Source organism: Plecotus auritus (assembly GCF_963455305.1).
Source record: "Plecotus auritus genome assembly, chromosome: 8".
NCBI lineage: Eukaryota > Metazoa > Chordata > Mammalia > Chiroptera > Vespertilionidae > Plecotus > Plecotus auritus.
This window is the reverse complement of record NC_137782.1, coordinates 107,117,799-107,138,521: the sequence shown is the minus strand read 5'-3', so window position 1 is coordinate 107,138,521 and position 20,723 is coordinate 107,117,799. Positions and strand designations below refer to the sequence as shown.

Here is a 20,723-nt window from a genome sequence, read left to right as displayed (position 1 = left end):
CTCCCTGAATTAAAACAATGTGCGAAGAGATCACCGCGTCAAATAGCTTTAGTTTGTTCCAAGTTCTGGGGAACACGCACACAGTGGTGTTTCCGCAAAAGGGGACTGTTTGTTCTGGTTTGGGTCTAAGCGGAGCTGGTGTTTTCAGTCTTTCTAATCAAGGCCAGGATGTGTTTTCACACCCTGCGCTCAGCACTGCTCCAGCTCCCACCTGGGTGTTGGTACCAGAGACATGGTGGGGGCATGCTCTTGGCGGTGGTGTGAGCAGCCGCGTCAGGGCACTGAGCTGGGAGCCGGCCCGGAGCCCTCGCCGTGGCCTCCGATTCTGTTTCTGCCTCATTAGTAAATGGACAGCGGTTCTGGGCCAGAGCTGGGAATACCAGGAACAATAGAAAAATAATCCCGTTTAAGGTAAAGCTGGATGTAAACAGGTCATTTTAATGTCGAACTGGCACTTTCAAAAGCCATTTGAACAACACAAGTATGAGGAGGTTTCTTCTTCAGGCAAGACCCAGGGCAGCCAAGAGCCTGCAGCTCCCCTAGTTCACTCTCGGTCACTCTTCCTGAAATGCAGGGGCTCCATCATCTCAGCACCTGACCCATCGGTTCCTTATTTGCTCTTCCCACGGACCAGACCCCCCCAGCCCTCTTGTCTCCGCGAGACCATCTACATGTTTCCACTTCCATGGCCCCTTTCCCCTTCCCTGTCCTCCTCCACCTGCACACACATGTCCCCTGCACTGCCTTCAGGATGAACCTAGACGCATGCAGGCCTTACAGGGCCCGCCTGGGTGGGAATGCGCCCCATGGGGCCCGGCTGGAGCCCAGCACCAGCTCCAGCAAGCACCCCGCCCCGCTCCTGCCCCTCATCCATGCACATGCCTTTCTCTGCCTGGAATGCCCATCCCATCTTCCTCTCCATTCACCGCCCTCTGCAAGCTTCCAGCCTCAGCTGATGGAACCAACACGTGGCGTCTCCTGACACTTTCCGCCAGGTCCAGCCAGGGCCTGTGCCGGGGGCTCCTTCCCTGACTCGCCCTCCACCCGGGCTCCCCTCCTGCTGCCACCACGGTGATCCTGCTGTCAGGGGGGCTCTGCCCACCTTCCTCAGGGTCCCAGGGCTCCTGCAGCTCCAGAGGCTGTTGCTGAGAAGCCTGGACTTTCATGTTTTCTGTCTCTTTCTCAGAGATGATACCTAAGGGCAGTGGTCGGCAAACTCATTAGTCAACAGAGCCAAATATCAACAGTACAACGATTGAAATTTCTTTTGAGAGCCAAATTTTTTAAACTTAAACTTCTTCTAATGCCACTTCTTCAAAATAGACTCGCCCAGGCCGTGGTATTTTGTGGAAGAGCCACACTCAAGGGGCCAAAGAGCCGCATGTGGCTCGCAAGCCTCAGTTTGCCGACCACTGCCTAAGGGGATCCATTCGCTTTTCAAAGCATCTCTCTCTTGTCCTCTCTCCTCTCTTTCACTGTCTCTCACACACACCCCTGTCTAAACAGTTGTTCCAAAATGCAGTAAGGACAGCAGCCGAGCCTTACTCATTTGAGCAGTAGGTGGAGGGCATGGCCCAGGAATGCCCACAAGCCTCCGGCCCTTCATTCCGTCTGCCTCACCAGTTGGCACAGGCCCCTCTGCAGTGGGCGGAGCCGCTCCGGCCCCACCCCCATCTGACTGTCTGTGTCTGGGTCTGCAGGACTTGTCCTATAAGGACCGGCACTGGCACGAGGCCTGCTTCCACTGCTCCCGCTGCGAGAGCTCGCTGGTGGACAAGCCCTTCGCTGCCAAGGAGGACCAGCTGCTCTGCACGGACTGCTACTCCCACGAGTACTCGTCCAGGTGCCAGGAGTGCAAGAAGACCATCATGCCAGGTCAGGAAGCCCCTGCGCATGCGGCTCTTCCCTCCCCTCGCTCACGATTCTGTGTCATGCTCTTGTCAGCAAGCATGCCTGCCCCCTAGTGCCCGGGGCAGCAGCGGGGTGTTCATAGACTAGTGGGTGGAGAGGCAACTGGTCCTCCGTCCTGGAGCTCACATTCTGCAGACGGACCCACCTTAAGAGCAACTCAGACGTGACTGTGGCAAGGACTTGCCCGTGGCGTGGGGGCTTGCGGGGGGGGGGGGGGGGGCGGTGGGCTGTGTCCCTGGTTGTTTAGGAGGAAAGTTGTTTTGTTTGCGTTTTTGCAGGAGAGAGGAATGTTTCCTTTTTAAAAGTAGAGCGAACAAATATATGTGACATTTAAAAAATAAATCCTGTGAGACACACAGAAATGTGGCAAGTAGAGCGCCCCGTGAGGGGCGACGACTTGGACCTGACGGCTGACACAGGTGCAGACTTCGCTGTGGCCAGTTCGCCGGCAGCACAAGCAGGGCTGGCCTCCGCGCCGCCTACAGGTGGGCCCAGAAGGCAGACTTGGCGGGTTTAGCAAATAAGAGCACAGAACTCCCAGTTAAGTCTGAGTTTCAGCTCATTTCCTAGTGTCTCTCCCATTCGGGACCTTTCATCTGGCATCCCTCCCAGAGAGCTACATCAACTAGAGACAGTCCGTGGAGCCGTGACTAAGTCTCCGGAGCCTGTCGCGTGGCCAGCGGGCCAGCGGGCCAGCGGGGTACAGATGGCCTGCATGAGGGTGCCACGGGGGAGTGGAGGACTTGGGGCCTGAGGACTCTGAGACCATCGGGAGGGTCCGGGAGGGCCCAGGAGCCACCACGGAGCCAGGCTTAGGCGCAGTGGCCCTTGGAGCACAGGCTGGCGACATCCCCCCTTTACACCCCCTCCCCCACCACACACACACACACACACACACACACACACACACACACACACACACGAGACTGCTGCTTTAGGGGAGCTCGGCCTTACCGGGGAAGGTTTAGAACTAAGGGCGGGCACATGAAGAGAATTCCACCCACAGAAGTGATGCATGAAGTAATCTGATAAAGTATGTGTGGTGTTTTAAAAAGTTGTTCTGAAGAGTAAATTAAGCTAGGGATTCTGACTTAAAGTACATGGATTTAGACTTGTGGTTTTAAATTGAAAATGTCTTCATTGATAAACTGTTTGGACATTTAAGGTATCTTATGATTCCCCATGGTTAGAAGTTTAATTCATTTCAACAACAATTACTTAAGAACTTGAGGTTCAGTTTGTTAGTTGAGGAACTTTAAAGGGATATCAAATATACTTAATTTTCAAAAGTAGTTTTAAAGGAGTTCAGTTCACCACATTAACAACAGAACCAAACATAAAAGCCCCTGAAAAGTGATTTTTAAAATTCACTATATTCATGAATGCAATAATAGATGTGCCATGTGAACTTGAGGGTTTTCAGTTTTTTACCTCAATAGGTTGAATGCTAATTTTTAAAAACTAAGGCGGCTGCTGAGTAATCATAGGTCATGCAGCAGCTGGGGTCCCAGTGACGGGAAGGGAACGAAGGCGGCAGAGGTCATGTAGAGTCAGACTCTCCACTCTGCTGGGGGACTGATTGTCAAGCTCTGAGTTTGTGTTTTATTTTTGGTTTGCTCTGTTTTGGGCAATGGAGATACTACAGAGTTCTGAGCAGGAGACCGGCATGTGGAAGGTGTTATTTTAGGAAGATCTATTGCCTTAAGAAATCATAACTTTATAAAAGGCAAGGGCATGATTAGGTCTTCAGTCAAATGGTTTCAGGCTCAATCCCCAGTGGCGGCATGCAGGAGGCAGCTGGTCAGTGATTCTCTCATCATTGATGTTTCCATTTCTCTCTCCCTCTCCCTCCCCCTCTCCATTCCTCTCTGAAATGAATTAAATATATATATTTTTAAAAAACAACACTCTCCATCTGGAGAATCCGTCTGCCATGCAGGTTCTGTTAGACGAGGTTTGTTGCCACCTGCTGGCCATGTTTTGCAGACCTTTTGCAGGTCTGTGTAAATGGCGTCTCAGATTTGCCCACACCTGCTTTGGGCTGGACATGCCCACGGGATGCCCTGCCGGGGACAGGACTGGTTCCTGAGCCCTGGTGAGGATATAAGACTTGCTTCAGAAGACATCAAGGATGCACTTGCACAGCGTCGCTTGGGGTCTCTATGTTCATTGACAATGTCCTTGGCTGCTTGATCAGAGGGAAGGTCAAAGAGGAAGAGTTAAGTGATGAAGGCATATTTGGAAAAATGAAGCCCCGAGACCAAAGTAAATTATTCTAGAATTTACATTAAAATCCCCCCACCGCTGGTGGCTCTCTCTGTGGAGCACAACGCGCCTCCCCTCCCCCGCGCCTTCCCTGTGCCTGTATCCTGGCTTCCTTTCTCCTCTGCTCCAAGGGCTTCTGGCCTCTGTAACTTGTTTCCTGCGCCCATTTCTGCTACCATTCGCTTCTACCTCTGTGACTTTCTAAATAAACGTTCTCGTATGCTTTGAATAATAATAATAAAATAACATCCACCATTTGTACTTGAAATTAAACTGCTTACTAGAATTTTCCTCGTTTCAGAATTCATCACTCCCTGATTGAATTCCATAGGCTGTGAAGATCGCTATGCCCCCCGCACCCCCCACCCCCGCCCGTCGCAAGAATTCCGTGACTATAGGAGATAGTGCCCAAATGTCTGATCCTGAAAGCACAGGGAGCTGAGAGAGTGACCCCAAAACGACATCTAGTAACATAATCACGTAATGCTTCTCAGTGCATATTCTAATGGTTTGAGTCACATGCACCTCACCAACTTTGCCCCAGCTCAAACACAGCCCTCAGCCTTGTATTATTGTTGACTTAGAGACTGTAGATGCCTGCCTTGTGCTGCCTGCACTGTCTCAGAACGCTGCCACCCAGGTCCACTCAGGCGAATTCCTCTGCTGCTGGATCTCAAGCTGCAGTCATTCCACTGTAGCATCCTACACGTGAGCCAGGGGTTGGCACCGTTTTCCATCAAGACCCAGATGTATTAATATCCTGGTCTTTGCAGGCCACAGCCCTGTCACGGCTGCTCCCCTCTGCAGGCAGCGTGAAAGCACCTGCGGAAGGACCGCGTGAGTGGGTGTGGCTGATTCCAATAAAACTTCCCTGCGCGGGCAGCGTCTGGGTTTGCCCCGGGCTGTGTGCAGCGAGCCGGCGAGCTGGCGCCATGCTTCTCCTTCCTTCATCCCTTGTGCTCCCTTTCTCCAAGTACTTTACTTCTGCTTCATACCAGCGGTGCTCACATACTTGTCTGTCTTGAACCATGTCTTTCAGTAAATATACACACTTTTTTTTTGGTAAAGTATGGGGAAGACATCGATCAACAAGTATTGAATGTTTTCTGTGAATCAGGCATGGGGGTAGGGGTGGGGTGAACCAAAAAGCATTTCTGTTCTCCATCTTCTTCTTATTTATTTTTAAAATTTATTTTATTTTATTTTTTTACAACATATAAAATAATTCATGCAAGTAACAGGACTAGTTCTAATATATTCTAAAGTATTTTTTTTCTCTGGCTCTATTTTTGTTCATCAGTTTATGTTATTCGTTATATTCCACAAATGAGTGAGACCATGTGGTATTTATCTTTCTCTGACTGGCTTATTTTGCTTAGCATAATACTCTCCAGGTCCATCTATGCTGTTGCAAATGGCAAATTTTCCTTCTTTTTTATAGTTGCATAGTATTCCATTGTGTAGATGTACCACAGTTTTTTAATACACTCATCTGCTGATGGGCACTTAGGCTGTTTCCAAATCTTAGCTATGGTGAATTGTGCTGCTATGAACATAGAGGTGCATATGTCATTTCTGATTGGTGTTTCTGATTTCTTGGGATATATTCCTAGAAGTGGGATGACTGTGTCAAATGGGAGTTCTATTTTTAATTTTTTGAGGAAACGCCGTACTGTCTTCCACAGTGGCTGCACCAGTCTGCATTCCCACCAGGAGTGCACGAGGGTTCCTTTTTCTCCACATCCTCACCAACACTTGTCATTTGTTGATTTGTTGATGATAGCCATTCTGACAGGTGTGAGCTGGTACCTCATTGTTGTTTTGATTTGCATCAGTAACTTTGAGCATGTTTTCATATGTCTCTTGGCCTTCTGTATGTCCTCTTTTGAAAAGTATCTAAGTCCTTTGCCCATTTTCTGATTGGATTGTTTATCGTCCTTTTGTTAAATTGTATGAGTTCCCTGTAAATTTTGGAGTTTAAATCCTTTTCAGGGATAACATTGGCAAATATGTTCTCCCATGCTGTGGGCTTTCTTGTTGTTTTGTTGATGGTTTCTTTTGCTGTGCAGAAGCTTTTTATTTTGATGTAGTCCCATTTGTTTATTTTCTCCTTAGTTTCCATTGTCCTAGGTCAGGAGCTGTATCAGTAAAGATATTGTTATGACATATGTCTGTTATTTTGCTGCCTATTGATTCTTCTAAAATTTTTATGGTTTCCCATCTTATGTTTAAGTCCTTTATCCATTTTGAGTTTATTTTTGTGTATGGTGTAAGTTGGTGATCTAGTTTCATTTTTTTTTTTGCATGTATCTGTCCAATTTTCCCAACACCATTTATTGAAGAGACTGTCTTGACTCCATTGTATGTTCATGCCACCTTTGTCAAATATTAATTGAGCATGATGGCTTGGATTGATTTCTGGGTTCTCTGTTTGGTTCCATTGGTCTGTATGTCTGTTCTTGTGCCAGTACCAGGCAGTTCTGAGAACAGTGGCTTTGTAATATAGTTCGATATCTGGTATTGTGATCCCTCCAACTTTGTTCTTCTTTCTCAGGGCTGTGGCTATTCAGGGTCTTTTTTTATTCCATATGAATTTTTGGAGAGTTTGTTCTAGGTCTATGAAATATGCCATTGGTATTTTAATGGGGATTGCAATGAATGTACAGATTGCTTTGGGTAGTATGGACATTTTAATGATGTTGATTCTACCAATCCATGAACACGATGTATTCTTCTATTTGTTTATGTCTTCCTCTATCTCTTTTATCAACGTCCTGTAGTTTTCTGAGTACAGGTCTTTTACCTCCTTCATTAAATTTATTCCTAGGAATCTTAATTTTTTGTGTGTGCAATAGTAAATGGACTTATTTTTTTAGTTTCTTTCTGTGAGTTAATTATTGGTGTATAAAAAAGCCATAGATTAATGGGTGTTAATTTTGTATTCTACTACATTGCCAAATTCATTTATGAAGTCTATTTTTTTATGGAGTCTTTAGGGTTTTCTATGTACAATATCATGTGAATAATGACAGTTTTACTTCGTTTCCAATTTGGATGCCTTTTATTTCTTCTTCTTGTCTGATTGCTATGGCCAGCACTTCCAGTACTATGTCAAACGGGAGTGGTGAAAGTGGGCATCTCTGTCTTGTTCCTGTTCTTAGAGGAAATGGTTTTGTAGTTTTTGCCCCTTGGGTGTGATGTTGGCTGTAGGTTGGTCGTATATTGCCTTTATCATATTGAGATATGTTCCCTCTATTCCCACATTGCTGAGAATTTTTATCAAAAATGGCTGTTGGATTTTGTCAAATCCTTTCTCTTTGTCTATTGATATGATCATGTGATTTTTGTCTTTCAATTGGTTTATGTGATGTTTCACATTTCTTGATTTGTGAATATTGTACCATCCTTGCATCCCTGGAATAAATCCCACTTGTATATTCTGCTGCATGGGCATATGTTCTATAAATGTCAATCAAATCCACCTGATCTAGTGTGCCCTTGATCATGGTGTATGATATTTTTAATATATTGCTTCATCAAATTTGCTAATATTTTGTTGAAGATTTTAGCATCTGTGTTCATCAGGGATATTGGCCTGTAATTATCTTTCTTGTAGTGTCTTTATCTGGTTTTAGAATTAGGGTAATGCTGGCCTTGTAAAAAGAGTTTGGAAATGTTTCTTCCTCTTGGATTTTCTGAAATAGTTTGGAGTATAGATGTTAGTTCTTTGAATGTTTGGTAAAACTCCCCTGTGAAGCCATCTGGACCTGGGCTTTTGTTTGCTGGGAGTTTTTTGAATACTGCTTCCATTTCATCAGTTGTTATTGGCCTATTCAGATTTTCTGATTCCTCCTAATTCAGTTTTGGAAGATTATATTTTTATAGGATTTTGTCTATTTTATTCACATGGTCCAGCTTGTTGGCATATAGTTTTTCATAGTATTTTCTTGCATTTCTTTGTAATTCTGTAGTGTCAGTGGTTGCTTCTCCACTTTTGTTTCTGATTTTATTTATTTGGGTACTCTCTCTTTGTTTCTTGATGAGTCTGGCTAACACTTTATCAATTTTGTTTATCCTTTCAAAGAAGCAACTCTTGCTTTCATTGATTATTGTATTGTTTTTTAGTCTCTATGTTATTTCTGCTTTAGTCTTTATTATTTCCTTCCTTCTACTCACTCTGGGCTTTTGTTGTTGTTGTTGTTGTTCTCTTTCTAGTTCTTTAAGTTGTAGGGTTAAATAGTTTATATCTGATTTTTCTTGTTTTTTGAGGTAGGCCTGTAGTGTTATGAACTTCCCTCTTAGGACTGCTTTTGCTGTGTCCCAGAGATTTTGGGTTGTTGTGTATTCATTTTCATTGGTTTCCAGGAAGTTTTTTATTTTTTTCTTGATCTCGTTGGTAACCCATTCATCCTATCTAATAAAAGAGCAATATGCAAATTGACCATATCTCTGCTACACCCACAAGCCACGCCCACCAGCCATGCCCACCAGCCAATCAGGAGGGAATATGCAAATAAACCCAACCAAGATGGCTGCAGCCACAAAGAGCAGGAGGGAGGCTTGGGTTTCCCTGGCAATGGAGGAAGCCAAGCTTTCAGCCTGCCCTTGCCTGCCCAGGCCTCCACTCAATGCTACAAAGTTTCAACTATAGAAGATAAATAAAGCCCAACAGAAATGGCGGCAGCCACGGAGCTGGAGACAGCAGGAGGCTAGGGTTGCCCGTGGCGATGGAGGAAGCCAAGCTTCTGCAGCCCTGGCTGGCCCAGGCCTCCACTTAAGGCTACAAAGTTTCAGTTATAGAAGATACATAAATCCCAACAGAAATGATAAATGGCTGCCACCATGGAGTGAGCAGAAGGCTTGGCTCCACTCCTGGCTACGAAGTTTCAATTGTAGAAGATAAATAAATCCCAGATCCCAGGGCCTCTGCTTGGGTCACCGGGGGGTGTGGCCAGCCTGCAAACCACCACAGGCCCCTCGCCCAGGCCGTCCCACACCCCAAGGGAACCCCCACCCTGATCCAGGACACCCTTCAGGGCAAACAAGCTGGCCTCCACCCATGCACCAGGCCTCTACCCTACCTAATAAAAGAGTAATATGCAGATTGACCATCACTCCAACACACAAGATGGCTGCCCTCATGTGGTCAAAGATCCTGCCCCCATGTGGACACAAGATGGCCACCACAAGATGGCCAGCAGGGGAGGGCAGTTGGGAGGAACCAGGCCTGCAGGGGAGGGCAGTTGTGGGTGATCAGGCCAGCAGGGGAGGGCATTTGGTAGGGACCAGGCCTGCAAGGGAGGGAAGTTGGGGGCAATCAAGCCTGCTGGGGAGGGAAGTTAGGGGTGACCAGGCCTGCAGGGGAAGGCAGTTAGGGGCAAACAGGCTGGCAGGGGCACAGTTAGGCATCAATCAGGCTGGCAGGGGAGTGGCTAGGGGGTGATCAGGCTGGCAGGCAGAAGCAGTTAGGGGCAATCAGGAAGGCAGGCAGGTGAGCAGTTGGGAGCCAGCAGTCCTGGATTGTGAGAGGGATGTCCGACTGCCCGTTTAGGCCCGATCTACTGGGATTGGGCCTAAACGGTCAGTCGGACATCCCTCGAGAAGTCCCAGTTTGGAGAGGGTGCAGGCTGGGCTGAGGGACACCTCCCCACCCCCCCACCCCCACCCCCCGTGCACGAATTTAGTGCACTGGGCTCTAGTTGTTTAATAACATGCTATTTAGCCTCCATGTGTTTGAATGTATTCGGGGTGTTTTTACTGTAGTTGATTTCTAATTTCATTCCACTGTGATCTAAGAAATCCTTGATATGACTTCAATCTTCTTGAACTTGTAGAGGCTTGTTTTGTGTCCTAACATGTGGTCTATCTTTGTGAATGATCCATGAGCACTTGAGAAGAATGTATTTTCTGCTGCAGTGGCATGATATGTTCTACAAATGTTAATTAAATCCACCTGATCTAGTGTGTCCTTTAGAGTCACTGTTTCCTTGTTAAGTTTTTGTCTGGAAGATCTATCCAGTGAAGTGAGAGGGGTGTTAGAGTTCCCTATCATGACTGTATTGTTGTCGATATCTCTGTTAAAGTTCTCTGGAAGTTATATAGATAGATATAGATGTAGATATAGATATAGATATAGATATAGATATAGATATAGATATAGATATAGATATAGATATAGATATAGGTATAGATATATTTAGGTGCTCCTATATTAGGTGCATATATGTTTACCAGGGTTATATCCTCTTGTTGGATCGATCCCTTTAGTATTATGTAGTGACCTTTGTTGTCTCCTGTAATGGCCTTCATTTTAAAGTTTATTTTTTTGGATATAAGTATTGCAACTCCAGCTTTTTTTTCTTTTCCATTTGCATGGAAAATTTTTTTCCATCCCTTCACTCTCATTCTCTGTGAGTCTTTTGTTTTCAGGTGGGTCTGTTGTTGACAGCATATAATTGGGTCATGTTTTTTTATCCATTCAGCTACCTTTCACCTTTTGTTTGGAGCATTTAATCCCTTTACACTTGGGTTATTATTAATAGGTACTTTTTTATAACCATTTTAATTCTGTATGGCTAGGTTTCTCTCTCTGTTTCTTCTCATTACAGCAGTCCCTTTAGCATTTCTTGTAATGCTGGCTTGGTAGTGATGTACTCCATTAGCCTTTTTTTTTTTTTTTTTTGTCAGGGAAGCTCTTTATTTGACCATCTATTTTGAATGATGGCCTTGCTGGATATAGTAATCTTGGTCTCAGATCCTTGCTTTCCATTACCTTGAGTACTTCATGCCATTCCCTTCTGGCCTGTAGAGTTTCTGTTGAGAAATCAGGTGTCAGCCTTATGGGAACCCTTTGTAGGTAACAGTTTTCTTTTCTCTTGCTGCCTTTCAGATTCTCTCTTTGTCTTTAATTTTTGGCATTTTAATTATGATATGTCTGGGTGTGGGCCTATTTGGGTTCTACTTGCTTGGGACTCTGTGCCTCCTGAGCTTGCGTGACTTTTTCCTTTACCAGGTTATGGAAGTTTTCTGCCATTATTTCTTTAAACACTATTCCTTTCTCCCTTTCCGCCTCTTTTGGCACACCAGCTATTCTAATATTATTACATTTCACATTGTCCCACAGCTCCCTTAAGCTATCCTCCTGCTTTTTAATTGTGTTTTTTTTTTCTTTTGGTTCTCTGATCGAGTGATATTTTCAACTCTGTCTTCTAATTCACTGGTTAGATCCTCAGCTTCCCCTAATCTGCTGTGTATTTCTTCCAATGTGTTCTTTAGTTGTGTTATGTCATTCTTTATTTCAGACTGTTCTTTTTTCATAGTTACTATCTTTTTTCATGCTGTTGAGCATCTTTACCATCATTACTCTGAACTCTGCTTCTTATAAATTTCTTATCTCTGCTTCATTTATCTCTTCTGGAGAATTCTCTAGTTCTTTCATTTGGGGGTTGGTTTTTTTTGTCTCCTCATTTTGGTTGTCTGTTTGAGTTTGTGACTATGTATTAGGTAGATCCTCTACACCTCTCAATCTCTAGTGCAGGACAGAGTTAAAGGCTGTATCTGACTAATTGGATCAGGCAAAGACTCAAAGCCTCCAGAGACCCCTCTGTCTACAGACTAATAGGATTCCGACTTGAATTGCCCCCAGACAATCGTCCTCAGGTGTGGTAAGAGGGTGGGGCAGTTGCTTCTGCTTGGAATCTAATTGTTATTTTTAATCTCTTAAGTGGCCTCAGGGCAAGGTGTTTTCCAATAGGGTGTGTCGACTGTCTTCTCCCCAGGCAAGGCAGATGTCTATGTGGGAAAGATGTCCTCCATTATGTGAGGGAATGACTCAGCCCAGGAAACTTGGGGTTTCTGCCTTCTGAGCTCTATCCCCTGAGTCCCCAGTCCTGGCTTCTGCTCTCACAGCTCCAGTCCACTTCACCCTCCCTCTGCCTGAGCACAAGGTGGGTGGCTCCACAGGGAATTATGTGCATTGGCCTTTTAAGCAGGTGCCTGAATTTTCAGCTGTCACTCCCTGGCAGACAGTACCCTGCTGCTTTTCACACCCAGATGTTATATGGGTACCCTTCTCAGTTCTGGTGCTTTTTTCTGGGGAGCCCAGCTTGGAGATTAGATCCCAGAGTTCTCCGTGGCACCACCCCCCCACCCCCACCGCTGAGATATCTCTCTAGGACTTCAGTTGCTGTCTGTGGGTGCCCACCAGCCCTTTTGTGCCTCTACCCTTCCTACCAGTCTCTATGGGGCCTTTACTTTCAGTCCTCAGCTAGCAGGGTTCTCTCCTGCGAGTTTTCCATTGATTTTTCAGGAAGTTTTTCTGTATTTTAGTTGCAATTCCAGTTTGTTCCTGGGATTATGTCTATGCAGCATCCACTTACTCTGCTGCCATTTTTAGTCCTCTGTTCTCCATCTTCTTAATCTACTTGAAGAAATTATGTGAACATATCACATGATAATAGTTACTTGGAAGGAAATGAGATGTCACTCATTTACTAGTAGCGCGGGTGCAGTGTGGGAGGCACTGGGCATCACAGCTCAGTGTGCACCACCTTGCTGGGTGAGATGTGGAGGGTCCTCGCTGAGCTGCGCAGGGGGGCTCCAGGTTTCTTCTCCCCTGCCATTTCCATCCCCTAGCAGCAGGGTTGTTCATACAGGTACCTCTGCTCCAGATTCATGGGTTAGTCTGAGCTATGCCAGATTTCTTTGTGTTTTGCAATGCTAAGAGACAAGAATATTTTTTCACGTCATGTGCACACACACACACTGAGTATGTACAGATGTTGTTCTAGGAGCTGGGTGTATAGCAGTGGGCACCTCTCTACAACCTAAAAAGCATCGCACTTAGAAGTGAGCCTTTGAGAGCAAAGCGCCTCACTGTGCGCAGACCGAGCGGGTGGCCGGCCCCAGGGCAGACTGCACCCAGCCATCGGTCACAGCGCCGCTTTGTTCTTGCCTGTCACCACAGGTACCCGCAAGATGGAGTACAAGGGCAGCAGCTGGCACGAGACCTGCTTCATCTGCCACCGCTGTCAGCAGCCCATCGGGACCAAGAGCTTTATCCCCAAGGATGAGCAGAACTTCTGCGTGCCCTGCTATGAGAAGCAGCATGCCCTGCAGTGTGTTCAGTGCAAAAAGGTACCCGGGCCTGCTGGACCTTGCCCACGCGAGTCAGTGTGGGCCATGGCCCCCCTGCTTGCCCTTCCCAGAAGAGGTGACAGCTGTGACACTGGAACAGAAGTTACACCTCTGTCACCCTGTCCATAATTCTCATGTGCTCCGGACACTGGCCCATGGGACCTGTGTTCCAGTCTTTTCAGGCATGAGCACTGTGGTATGAGATAAAATCCTTCCTTCCTTCCTTCTTCTTCCCCAGATGTGTGCTCATGTGTGACTCGTTGTGAGGAGAACTTATGAACCCAGAGCTGTCTCTGTTATCTTGCTCTGGAAGAAACTAAGCCAGAAACCAACTGCTGTGAAAGGAAAAGAGGTGGTGGGAGGGCGAAGTCAGGGAACGGCCAACCCGGGAGGGCAGATCATCAGTTACCTGCCCCCAGCGGCCTAGGCCATGGCTGCATGGCCGTTAGGTTAGAGAGGACAGAGCCCTGCACCTGGAGGAAGCCGTCTCCCTCCCGCCTATCCTGTCCCCCCTCGTCTGTGCCTTTCAGGTGTAACTTCATTTCCCAGTGTCCACTCACACACACAGGTCCTGACACGGTGAGGGCAGGACCTGACACGGTGAGGACTGTGCACCCTCCACTGCCACCAGCACCCTGGCCTGCTGTCACGAGACTAAGTGCAGACCGGCTCCCGCCCGTTTTCTCTCTGTGCCGTGTCCCCATTCCCTGCCAGCCACCTGCCTGCACCGTTTCAAAGGGCAGAGTATTAGGCTTTTCTTCAGTCTCCACCTCCTTTCCTTCTCTTGTTTCCATTTTTTCTTTACTATTTTGAATTCCATTTCTCCTATGCTCCCTCTCACGACCATGTGTCTATGCCAGGGGTGGGCAAACTTTTTGACTCAAGGTCCACAATGGGTTCTTAAATTGGACCGGAGGGCCGGAACAAAAGCATGGATGGAGTGTTTGTGTGAACTAATATAAATTCAAAGTAAAGGAGTGGAGGTGAGAGCAAGAGAACCGGATAGAACAGCTGGATCCGGCCCGCGGGCCGTAGTTTGCCCACGGCTGGTCTATGCTGTTTATTCCTTCGTCCCTTCATGGAACCCTCTTCCATACGCACTCCCTTTTTGTTGTTGTTTTTCAGTGAGACCCATGGAACTTCCCTTTAGAGGGTCCTCTGCCTTGGCCTTCTTTCCCACCTCACTGTCCTGTTCCCTTGGGAAATGAAGGCACGCCATGTGGGCTGCCCGTGTGTGTGTTCATCAGCACACCTGTCAGCGTTCATGCCAGAAGCATCCCTTTCTGCCACTGTGGTGGGGCATGGAGTCTGGATGGGCAGAGCGAGGGAGGCTGTTCCAGATGAAGCATCTGCCACAAAAACGCCCTGTAGCCTTAGAGATACTTTGCCACCCAACATATTTTGCATAAATTCTACTCCTTAAGAGCAGCACTTGTTGGATAATTATTAATGGCTTATACTTTAATGAAGAGAATACAGGATAGAAGGAAGTCCTGAACTCTGTATCTACTTTGCTATTTATGAATTCTCAGGCAAGTCACTTAATGTCTCGGGGTCTCAGTTTGTTCATCTGCAAGATGGAAGTCATATCTGTCTTTATAAGGACTAGAGCAGGAGCTGGACGGGCAGCAGTGTTCAGGATGCACTGTGAGTGCCAGTGCAGCATCCTCCGTCATGCATGGCCGGCCCACGGCCAGCTGAGATCCGGACTCGGCTCTGTCCTCATCCATTGGTTAACTGAACACGGAAAGCAACAGTGCCAATGGGAAGTAGCAGGTCAGGTGGAGGTGTTGCTGACCAGTGTGTGCCTGGCTTTCGTGCAGTCCTAGAGCCGAGATGGGCGAGGAGGGGGCCTAAGGCCTCTCCCAGCTGCCCTGCGGCCCTGCAGGTCCATCCTACATGGCCTTAGCCTCTTCCACAGCAGTGACTGGACCAGGGGGACCCTGGTCATTACAGACAAGTGGCCCCGGGCCCAGGCCTTCAAGGTCAGGGTTAGGTTAGGGTCGCCCTCCTCACTGCAGGCTCTGGACTTCACCCGGCACTGCCTCCTGCCCCTGACACCTGCACCCAGTCCAGCACCCTCTGAGGATGGAGGGTGGCACCTTGTATCCACGTCACTAGCAGGAAGCTAGCCTCTGCAGCAGGGACTGTGAGGGCTGGGAAGCAGTTTCTCAGTGACCTTGAACCAGAACTGACGTTTCCTGGAGGCTGCTCTGCCTCAGGACCTGAGCTCTGCCTGCCCTCTTGCCTCTCCAGCCCATCACCGCCGGAGGGGTCACCTACCGGGAGCAGCCCTGGCACAAGGAGTGCTTTGTGTGCACCGCCTGTAAGAAGCCGCTGTCCGGGCAGCGCTTCACGTCCCGGGACGAGTTTGCCTACTGCCTGGACTGCTTCTGCGACCTGTATGCCAAGAAGTGTGCCGGCTGCACCAACCCCATCAGCGGTGAGTGTCTGGGGCCACCAGGCCGCGGCCCTGCCCCTCCTCGCGAGCCAAGGCTGACGGGAGAGAGTCTGGCACGTGGGTTTGTTGCATGGGCAGACCTTGCAGAGGCTGAGGGCTGGGTTCTGGGCCCTGCAGTAAAGCGAGTCGTGCTTGTTGCTGGTGGCGGTCTTGCCTTCGATTTGTAAGAACCCAGCATCTGCAAAGTGCAGTAATGTTCCTGGCATTGGGGGGAGGTCGGCCCGTGCTCCTGAGCGGTCTAGGCCTCAGCCTGAGCCGACCTTCCTGCTGGCCTCCGCTTCTTGGCACCCTGGACACTTCGACAAGGAACACGTGCCCTCCGGCTCACCTGAGCACTGACGCCCACGTGAATGGCCTGTTCTCAGGGGCCGTCTGTTTCTGCTTTGGGCTGGGTTCTCTCCAGAACGGCAGTCTGTGGGTCTGTGGCAGCCATCTGTGCAGTGACGGGAATTTCACCCTCGCAGCGTGCTGCTTCCCCAGCGTGCGCCACCCTGGCCGTCTGAGGGCAGAGGGCAGCCTTCTGGGTAGTTCTTTCCTATCCCCCAAAGGCTGGGCAAAGCGGGCTGGCAGACAGGCACTGGCCTAAACTATGAAACACAGGAATTCAGTGTGGGGACCAGACAGCTGGTCAGACTGCAGTCTCGGGAGGGTTCACCACAAGTGGCCACACAAATCGGGGCGCAGCTGGGAGGGGAGAGTGGGAGACTACACCAGCACAGAAGCTTGTGGGTTCCATCCCCAATCGGGGTGCTTACAGGAGGCAAGCGATCGATGTTTCTCTCTCACATCAATGTTTCGCTCTCTCCCTCTCCCTCTTCCTTCCTCTCTGTAACAAAAAGAAAAGAAAAACAAGTAAGGCATACCTGGGAGCCATTGTGGGTTCAGTCTGGAGTCTAGACCACCACAGTGCAGCCAGTGTCACAATAAAGTGAGTTGTAAGCTTTTTGCTGGTGAGGGTCTGGCCTTCAGTGTATAAAGAACGCAGCATGTGTGGGCGCAGCGAAGCACAGTGAGCGAGGTCTGCCTGTCTCCCAGCCCTCACTGTCCAGCTGAGGGGTAAGCGCCAAGGCTGGTCTCCCCCACGTTAGAGATTTAACGCCTAATCTCAGCCTCGCCAGTTAAGTTACAAAAGCAACTACCTTTCCACGAATTACAGGCTTCTAGTCTGAGACTTCAACCTGTGCCAGTGGAGTAGTCATTGCGGCTGTCTTATGTTTAATGCGGTAGATTGGAGCATGAACTCTGGAAAGAACTCTAATTGCAATTCATGATCTAAATCCCATCAGAATTGATCCCAACTCCAAGATAGCAAGACCTTGATCTACCTCATTCCTGAGGGCTCCGAGGCAGCACCCACAATGCTGGTGACACCAGCAGTGCCCCTCAGACATGTGACAGGGATCAGTCATCAAACCGGGGCCAAGCACCCAAACTGAAAAGTGTTCCCACCGTTTCGTTTAAAATCTGAGACAGTTCTCTGTAGCCCACACACCCTCCTAAGCTTGATTCCCCTCTCCCACCAGTGCCACGAAACCCCTGCCTCGCCCCACTCCCACCACCTCATGGCACGCTTCTGGGGCTTGTCTCAGGACTGCTCTCTGCAAGGAAGTGCACCCCCTCTTCCACACCCACCCGTTGTTTCTTTTGTGCGGTCTTTCCCGGTCATTCCAGAGAAAAGGAACCTTTTCTCTCCACCCTCCCTGGGAGTGCTTCATGCATTAAGTCGGTGCCAGCCATGCGCCCGGTGAGGGGCGCTCAGCTGTCTGAGTGCCTTCTGGTGGGCACACGGGCTCTGGAACTGGGGTGCGCCCCACATGCTGCTCTCTAGCTATTTCTCCTTAGAGTCCTGAGCTCCTCGGGCTGTGCCTGGATCCCACTCACCTGTGCTCACCTGTGTCATTCTTCTCCGCTGACAGGACTTGGCGGCACAAAGTACATCTCCTTTGAGGAGCGGCAGTGGCACAACGACTGCTTCAACTGCAAGAAGTGCTCCCTGTCGCTGGTGGGCCGCGGCTTCCTCACCGAGAGGGACGACATCCTGTGTCCCGACTGCGGGAAGGACATCTGAGTGCGGCTCTGGCGTCAGGCAGGCCCACATCCCCACGTCCCCGTGTCCCCGCGTGGGGGCAGCATGGAGCCCGCCTCCTCCAGTCGCACCAGGCTTTCCTCTTGTGCTTCTCAGCGATAGTCATAGTCACGTTGTGTAAACCCTTCCGCCCTTTCTACTCACCCAGTCCCGGGGGAGGAGAAACCCTTATGGAGACCTTAGGTGGGAAGATGGTTGTGAATTTTTATAACTAAGCAAGGCAAATCCAAGTGCAAACTTCCCGTTGAATATCTTTATAAATGTATCTTTCTTTCACTGCATATTTAATTTTAAGTGCAATTAACATGTCAGGAACTTGAAAATAATGACGAGCTGGTCCCTACAGCTGTCACTTCCTGTCGTGTGAGGCCTGCAGCGAGATTGTATGACTTGCAATAAAGCTACCCAGCACCCTTTGGTTCTTGGCTGATGAGTGGTGAGTGCACAGTAAGGCTGCGTAATCGACACTGTGCTGCGCGATCCATGCACTGTCTGAGGGGCGGGCCCTGGAGGGTGGGCATGTTGACTGAAACTGGATCGCACCTTTCACTGACAAGCTTCCCATCAGCACATGCTGCCTTCTCTGACCCCCCTCCCCAAACTCCTGAATTTAATGCTCTGACTTGATGCAGTTACATGAGCTCCCGAGGAAGCCTGTGACAATGAAGGCAGTTTGGGGCCACTGAGAGCTCAGAGCTTTCCTGTCAAGGATCTTGCACTGACCTGCCTTCTCTTCCTAAGGTGAAGGACTGCAAAAGGGCACAGCGCCAAGAGGCCAGAGATGGCAGCTCGCTCTGTGTATTTGCGGCGCCTGAGCATTTAGGGCATTCTGGTGCCTGCAGGAAGTGTAGAATCACTGCTATAAAGATGCCACTCGGAGCTTCTGGCTGGGCAGCAGTCTGTCAGTCACCTGGAGAGCAGGCTACACACCTGAAAGCACTGAGCAGTTTATGAGCTCAAGCCTTGCATATTTATCCAGAAGAGTAACAATGCTGACCTTTGGTCCTCCGTTTTCTAAGACAATGCCGCATGATAAAATGATATGGTGTCCAATCAGAAAGAATATATGCACCCCTATGTTCACAGCAGTGCAATTTACAATAGTTAAGATCTGGAACAGCCCAAGTGCCCATCAGTAGAAAAAAAGTGGATAAAAAAGCTGAGGTTGCCCTGGCTGGTGGCTCAGTGGCTAGAGCAGAGGTGGGCAAACTTTTTGACTCGAGGGCCACAATGGGTTCTTAAACTGGACTGGAGGGCCGGAACAAAAGCATGGATGGAGTGTTTGTGTGAACTAATATAAATTCAAAGTAAACATCATTACATAAAAGGGTATGGTCTTTTTTTTTTATTTCAATAGTTTTATTCATTTCAAACATTTTAACAAGAAGAATGTAAACACTAATTATTATAATTTGAAACTTCAAAAAATGGAGGAATCATAGCACAATAACATACCTTATATTGAAGATGGCAAAGGCAAAATAAAATTGCCTAACAAAGGAAAGGTACAAAAGCCTTTCAAATTAAACTTAAATATAATAAAATAATTTAAAACTAAAACAAATAGAAAAGAACAAAATGTGTAAACAGTAAATTAAACATTTTCTTTAGTGCAACTTCCAAATTATGCCCGGGACGTAGATGTAGATGGCAATGTAGACTGGGTTGAAAGGTTTTTGGTCTTTAAAACATCAACTTCAGTGGGAACAGTGTTGTTGGTCTCCTTTTTAGCTAATGCTCTGATACTGTGCTCTCCAGGGGCGTGTCTCCCTACATCACCACGATAACGTGTCTACGCATTCCCAGGGTGATGTCGGGGGACGCGTCCGCGGGCATTACAAGGAGCCTCTGGAAGATTGAGAGGTTGTTCTTTCTTCTGAGTGGGCGGATTTATATAAATCCGCCCACTCAGAAGAAGGAGCTGCTGCTGTGTTTCCCGACGTTGCCATGTTAACACTGCTGCTGGTGAAGGAGCGGAGGGGAGAGCAAGAGAACCCTCCGCTCTTTCGGCTCCACGGGCCGGATAGAACAGCCGAACGGGGCGTATCTGGCCCGCGGGCCGTAGTTTGCCCATGGCTGCGCTAGAGCATCAGCCAAGAAACAAAGGGTCCCAGGTTTGATTCTGGTCAAGGGCACATACCTAGGCTGCAGGTTCCCCACTCCAGTTGGGGTGCATATGGGAGGCAACTGATTGATGTGGCTCTCCCATGTCAATGTTTATCTTTTTTTTTTTAATTTTTATTAAGGTATTATATGTGTACATATCTTACCATTGCCCCCCCCCACCCCACTCCCATACCTGCCCTCACCCCCCAATGTTTTGCATCCGTTGGTTACTCTTATATGCATGCATACAAGTCCTTCAGTTGATCTCTTATTTCCCCCACCTCTCCCTAACCTTACCGCTGTAATTAGACACTCTGTTTGATGCTTTACTGCCTCTGTAACTATCTTTTGGTTCATCAGTTTATAATGTTTTTCATTATCCCTAAATGAGTGAGATCATGTGGTATTTTTCTTTCATTGACTGGCTTATTTCACTTAGCATAATGTTCTCTAATTCCATCCAAGTGTCTACAAATGGTAGTAATTCCTTCTTTTTTATGGCAGCATAGTATTCCATTGTGTAGATGTACCATAGTTTTCTGATCCAGTCATCTGCTGACGGGCACCTAGGCTGTTTCCAAATCTTAGCTATTGTAAATTGTGCTGCTATGAACATAGGGGTGCATATATCCTTTCTGATTGGTGTTTCTGGTTTCTTAGGATATATTCCTAGGAGTGGGATTACTGGGTCAAATGGGAGTTCCATTTTCAGTTTTTTGAGGAAACTCCATACTGTTCTCCACAGTGGCTGCACCAGTC

The 20,723-nt window shown here is 48.0% G+C and overlaps 1 protein-coding gene across 13 annotated transcripts in view; it reads left to right on the top strand.

Moving 5' to 3' along the window:
• The window catches only part of FHL2 (four and a half LIM domains 2), a 77,285-nt gene extending 56,905 nt beyond the window's left edge, over positions 1-20,380 (top strand). For 5 of the 13 annotated variants that reach the window (XM_080685310.1, XM_080685309.1, XM_080685303.1 and 2 more), the window contains 4 exons: positions 1,701-1,875; positions 13,142-13,311; positions 15,568-15,754; positions 17,689-20,369. In XM_080685310.1, the coding sequence (XP_080541436.1) occupies positions 1,701-1,875; positions 13,142-13,311; positions 15,568-15,754; positions 17,689-17,840 (684 nt within the window). In that variant the 3' untranslated portion in view covers positions 17,841-20,369. Of the gene's footprint in view, positions 1-1,700; positions 2,397-13,141; positions 13,312-15,567; positions 15,755-17,688 lie in introns of all 13 variants that reach the window. The other 8 variants (XM_080685314.1, XM_080685304.1, XM_080685305.1 and 5 more) reach the window with 4 other exon arrangements.
• Positions 20,381-20,723: the final 343 nt, after the last annotated feature.